This window comes from Triticum aestivum, chromosome 4A, assembly GCF_018294505.1.
Source record: "Triticum aestivum cultivar Chinese Spring chromosome 4A, IWGSC CS RefSeq v2.1, whole genome shotgun sequence".
Lineage (NCBI taxonomy): Eukaryota > Viridiplantae > Streptophyta > Magnoliopsida > Poales > Poaceae > Triticum > Triticum aestivum.
The window spans coordinates 100,612,151-100,617,864 of record NC_057803.1 but is presented as its reverse complement, the minus strand read 5'-3'; the positions used below and the strand labels follow the sequence as shown (position 1 = coordinate 100,617,864).

Here is a 5,714-nt window from a genome sequence, read left to right as displayed (position 1 = left end):
CACAAGTATATAATGCATCAATAAGAAACAAAAAAAACTAGGACAAAAAAATAGACCACAAACAGAGTGAAAATCAGTTTAGATATGACATAACTATGTCACATTTAGATGTGTCCTAGACAGACCCCTTATCATTTGGGTTTACCTTTAGTAGCGGGCGTATGCCGCGGCATCAATAAATCATCATGTAATGTATATAAGGCGTTTTAGAGACTTGACGAAGGTTGTATCTACGATCCACGAAATATCTAATCTCCAAAGGTAGGTGAATCAGACTGAAGCGAGCGACCACATCCTCACAATTCTGCCCCCAATCCACACATTCGCCTCCAGCCCTCTCTCAAGCCACACAAACCGCAGCCCGGAACCAATGGAACAAAACAAGAAGCCGGCACCACCACCACGGTGCGCGCCAAGACAAGGCAGGGGAGAGAAATTCGTCAATCCGCAGCACCAAAGCAATGGCCGCCGCGACCACCACCACCTCCCGCCCGCTTCTGCTGTCCCGCCAGCAGGCGGCGGCTAGCTCCCTCCAATGCCGCCTCCCCAGGAGGCCCGGAAGCAGCCTCTTTGCCGGCCAGGGCCAGGCGTCGACTCCGAATGTGCGGTGCATGGCAGTCGTGGACACGGCCTCGGCGCCGGCGCCGGCGGCGGCTAGGAAGAGGAGCAGCTACGACATGATCACGCTGACGACGTGGCTGCTGAAGCAGGAGCAGGAGGGGGTCATCGACAACGAGATGACCATCGTGCTGTCCAGCATATCCACGGCGTGCAAGCAGATCGCCTCGTTGGTGCAGCGCGCGCCCATCTCCAACCTCACCGGCGTCCAGGGCGCCACCAACGTGCAGGGCGAGGACCAGAAGAAGCTCGACGTCATCTCCAACGAGGTAAGTACATACTAGGAGTAAGCAAATTAACAAGACGAACGTCCAACAGCAATTAACTGAGAACGATGTACTGTACGCGCGCGCGCAGGTGTTCTCGAACTGCCTGAGGTGGAGTGGCCGCACCGGCGTGATCGCATCGGAGGAGGAGGACGTGCCGGTGGCGGTGGAGGAGAGCTACTCGGGCAACTACATCGTGGTGTTCGACCCGCTCGACGGCTCCTCCAACATCGACGCCGCCGTCTCCACCGGCTCCATCTTCGGCATCTACAGCCCATCCGACGAGTGCCACATTGGCGACGACGCAACCGTATGTAATCAAGACCTGAATTTCCCCTTCTCCTTCCGCACCCGCGGCTCACTCGTGCGCTAACAGAAATTTGCTCGCCTCGAGCGTGCAGCTTGACGAAGTGACGCAGATGTGCATAGTGAACGTGTGCCAGCCAGGGAGCAACCTGCTCGCCGCCGGCTACTGCATGTACTCGAGCTCGGTCATCTTCGTGCTCACCATCGGCACCGGGGTGTACGTGTTCACGCTGGACCCGATGTACGGCGAGTTCGTGCTGACGCAGGAGAAGGTGCAGATCCCAAAGTCGGGCAAGATCTACTCCTTCAACGAGGGCAACTACGCGCTCTGGGACGACAAGCTCAAGAAGTACATGGACAGCCTCAAGGAGCCCGGCACCTCCGGCAAGCCCTACTCCGCGCGCTACATCGGCAGCCTCGTCGGCGACTTCCACCGCACCATGCTCTACGGCGGCATCTACGGGTACCCCAGCGACCAGAAGAGCAAGAACGGCAAGCTGCGGCTGCTCTACGAGTGCGCGCCCATGAGCTTCATCGCCGAGCAGGCCGGCGGCAAAGGCTCCGACGGCCACCAGAGGGTACTCGACATCATGCCCACAGCGGTACGCTTGTATGAAATCACTAGTGCACTTAGAATGCGCGGTTAAATTGGAGATCTTAATCGGTTGTTGTCGATGCGTTTTGTGCAGGTCCATCAGAGAGTGCCTCTGTACGTCGGGAGCGTGGAGGAAGTGGAGAAGGTGGAGAAATTCTTGTCTTCAGAGTAGAACAAGAACGAGGGAGGGATACACAGGCTGTTTCTTCCAAGAAATTATTGTAACTAATATATAATGTAGCCCTTTTCTTGTGATGCGGAAAATATATTTGAAGAATTCCAATTGGATTGTGAGGTCAAGGCGTGTCAATTCTTTGCTGTCTCCTACAAATGGCGAAAAGGTTATAATGGTGTCGCTCCCAGACATCTCAAGACACCATGAAAAACCAAGTGTCTGTTTAATACTCTCTTCGTCCGAAAAAGTTTGTCTCAATCTTGTCATCATTTGAGGGACACATTTTCTCGGACGAAGGGAGTACCAACCAGAAGTAGAAAGCAGCTTACACAGGGGTGGTCAGATACCAAATCGGATCAGAAGTGAAGTGTTTTGCTATACAAGTCTTGACCGCTGTTTGAGTCGCAAACTTGATAAAATGCCACCTATTCGGGTTTGGCCTCCACTTATCAGTGATACATGACAGGATCATTCTATCACATTTTACTGCCTAGCTAGTTGTAACATTGTGACAATTTTGGTACGCCAACATTGGCAGCTTCAAGACTTCAATTTTGACAATTTTTAGGAGCTCTTCTACTACACCCAAAATTAATGTGAGCCGTCCATTTTCATTGATGCAATGACCAATACACAATTTGGTACTCCAAAACCAAGCCCGGACGGAATATTTATTTGAAAAGTCATGGAGTACCTTGACCTAAGGGGCAAAATGATAATCACATCGATCCTGTCATTATTACCTATGGGTCTATCTTAGTATTTTGGTTGCCCCTCAGTTATGTATGCGCCTAACATAATCCTCATTTGGTTGAACCCTAATTAATGCTATAGCCTTGTGAGCGCACGACTCGTCGATCCCTACGAAGTCATAAAACTGGACATTGCACCGTCGTTTGATCAAGGATAGCCGACAAGAGCATGTGCTTGCCTTGCCCTCATTGGCTCATCCTCGATAGCGACGATAGGGGCAGCGAGCGGTGATGGGTGCTCACATCTGATAGACAAAGGCCAACAACAGCAAGCGCCGACTCAAGGGATTAACGACTTACCGTGAATATTTTTTCTTATAGTCTTCTCAATTTCTGGTTTTCCTAAATTGTCAATTCATAATAGAAGATTATCATCATTATACTTAATTTACTGATTGGTAGTGTAGCGTTCTTTCTTGAAATAGAGCACCACAAACACTAATTTATAGTTTCCTTGTTATTGTGGCAAATGTAAACTTTTACTTTTTATATTATAATTCGTATTGGAAAAAATAGCGTTTCATACTCATGTTGGAAATCCTGGCTTCGCCACTGAGTAAGATAGTTACAGACGACTGCCACAACGCTAGCAATTTCCTGTGTGTGTGTGGGGGGGGGGGGGGGGTCTACACAATGTGCAACCGTGATCGTCCCCATACCTACGAGGCTATGCTAACTTTAACTAACTTGGCCTCCCTTCCTTGAGACAACAACAACCTGATCTAATACACCCGATGCGAAAGTGTCGAGCGGTTATGCCTGGAGCTTGACACCATTTGCATTGGTTGGCACAATCAGACTTCATTTGACGATTCGGTTATGTCCATTCAAGGGACAGTTGAAGCCCCTTCACGGAGAGCAGCGAGCTCCGCTTCTAGCATGTATCCACAGTTGTAAAGCATTATAATCGTCGTGAAGATCATCGCTTTTGTATGGTCTCTGAGTAGCATCCCCGCATCGGCTATGCCATCCTCGTCCACGGCCATGCCATCGACATTAAGCTTACCACATCCAGGTTTCGTGGGTCTCCATTTCTCAGCATGCAATATAGGCTTATGACGAGTGCCAACAATGATTATGCATTGTACAACTTGTTTTCCTTTCACTCGGCGGCCCTGGAGGTGTTGTTGCTGCGACAGAAGGGAGGTGACGTGGTTGCATGGGAAACATCTGGAAGTTTCAATTGGGATTACCGGTTTCGGATGCATCATCTCATTACGTACATGCCATGCCCTCCACATGATCATCAATGACATAAGATGAAAGTATCCGGGAGTTTATCGAGCAGTCTCAAGATCCACTCCCGCTCTGAGTTTGGAGGTCATCATCGACTAGTAGATCCCACACCTCTTTCATAACATGCCAGAGGTCGGCAACATCGAGATAACTAGTTGAAGAATATTATGATCTTTTTAAAATGTCATGAACTTTTTTTTATCCACAAACTTTCTTTGAGTTTGCAATTATTTTTCAAATTCTTTAACATTTTTCTAATTCGTGAACTTTTCTTGAATTCATGAACACTTTTTTGAATTGGTGAACTTTTTTTAGTTGACGAACATTTTTTTAACATTTTATTGAATTTTTGACTTATTCACAAAAAAAATTTAACACATAGAAAAAACGTACTTGAATGAAGCACCCTTTTTAGCAACGAATGAAGCACCTATATTTATTCAAGAAAAAAATGAAGCACCTTTTTTCAGACAAAAAAATGAAGCACCTGCATGTAGGGAGGTGACCTCCGGGCCCCCAAAATCTCAGGACCGGGCCTAGAGGTGAGCACCTGTCGTGCAAAAAAAAAAGTACAGTATGTTCCTGCGTTCTGGGCAGGCCCATTATAGGGATAGCTGTTGGCCACACAACATGTATTACACTTGACTACCCCTCAAAAAAAATGTATTACACTTGACTGCATTCCCTCAAAAAAAAAAATTACACTTGACTGCATCACCTCTGTCTCAATAAAAAAACTTGACTGCTTTACCGCTGCACCACAGGACGGGGTTATGAATAAACATCAGTCAATCAAAACTTAGATATACTATATATACCTCAAATAGATATAGTATATCGGACTGAGAATGACAGGTTCGGTGTTTTTCAACTTAAAATGTGCCAGGTTAAATTACTCAAACATCAACCCGATAGGCCAGCTACGTCGTTTGTAGGTAAACTATTTTGAATCATAGTCAAAATCAGGGGTACAGAGACTTGCTAGAGAGAAGAAAGAGGGAGGATGTGAATGCACTCTTATGAAATGTGAAAAAAATGTAAACTATTTTGAATGACAGGTTCGGTGTTTTTATGAATGCAAGTATGCATATCTTACTCTTAGGAGCACTTTCGAGAAATGATTGACGAAGATACCATAGGTGCCTCGTTGTCGAGGGCAGACCGCTTACCATTGAAAGAATAAAACTATAAAATTCTGAATATATCCAAAGACATATGATTACACATAACAAATCTAGGACTTGAACCCGATGAACGAGTTTCGCCAAAAAAAATGACCATTTAAACTATGCTTAAGACATGTACAATGGTTGATAAGACAGTCTTATGTTAAGTCTCACATGTAGTTTAGAGATGACAATAAAAATATGTCTATAATGGGTTATCTCTTAACCTTATCTTCAAAAGCTAACTATTTTTAAAATATCGTAAGACATATTGTATTAAGAGAACATCTCTTAAATAAGAGAAGACTAACTTTTTTTAATGAATTTTCTTTCCTTCACCCCCAATGTTTATTCTACGTGGCACTTTTTTTTTCTTTCGAAAAGGGGTTTTACCCCAGCCTCTGCATCAGATAGATGCATACGGCTCATAATATTAAAACGATAAACCAGCAACAAGTCTCCAAGTCTCGAAGTGTGAAAATAAACAAAAGCTCAAAAGAGCTAAGACAACAAGCCATAACCGGCTGGCAAATAAAATAGGAGCACTACATGCCTATCCTATTACATGACCGCCATCCAAACCGGTTGAAAATATCCCGA

General features: G+C 45.8%; 1 protein-coding gene across 1 annotated transcript; it reads left to right on the top strand.

Moving 5' to 3' along the window:
- Window positions 1-289: 289 nt before the first annotated feature.
- On the top strand, window positions 290-2,091 carry FBP (fructose-1,6-bisphosphatase, chloroplastic-like). Its single transcript, NM_001405747.1, has 4 exons — window positions 290-887; window positions 976-1,194; window positions 1,286-1,792; window positions 1,880-2,091. The coding sequence occupies exons 1-4, from the start codon at window positions 462-464 to the stop codon at window positions 1,955-1,957; spliced, it is 1,230 nt and encodes a 409-aa protein (NP_001392676.1). The 5' UTR covers window positions 290-461; the 3' UTR covers window positions 1,958-2,091.
- The last annotated feature ends 3,623 nt before the right edge of the window (window positions 2,092-5,714 follow it).

Bases quoted from the DNA above. Each gene is read 5' to 3' on its own strand.
- FBP (NM_001405747.1), top strand. From the start codon at position 462: ATGGCCGCCGCGACCACCACCACCTCCCGCCCGCTTCTGCTGTCCCGC. The intron at 1,195-1,285 runs GTATGTAATCAA...TCGAGCGTGCAG, and splicing joins ACATTGGCGACGACGCAACC to CTTGACGAAGTGACGCAGAT. The intron at 1,793-1,879 runs GTACGCTTGTAT...CGTTTTGTGCAG, and splicing joins TCGACATCATGCCCACAGCG to GTCCATCAGAGAGTGCCTCT.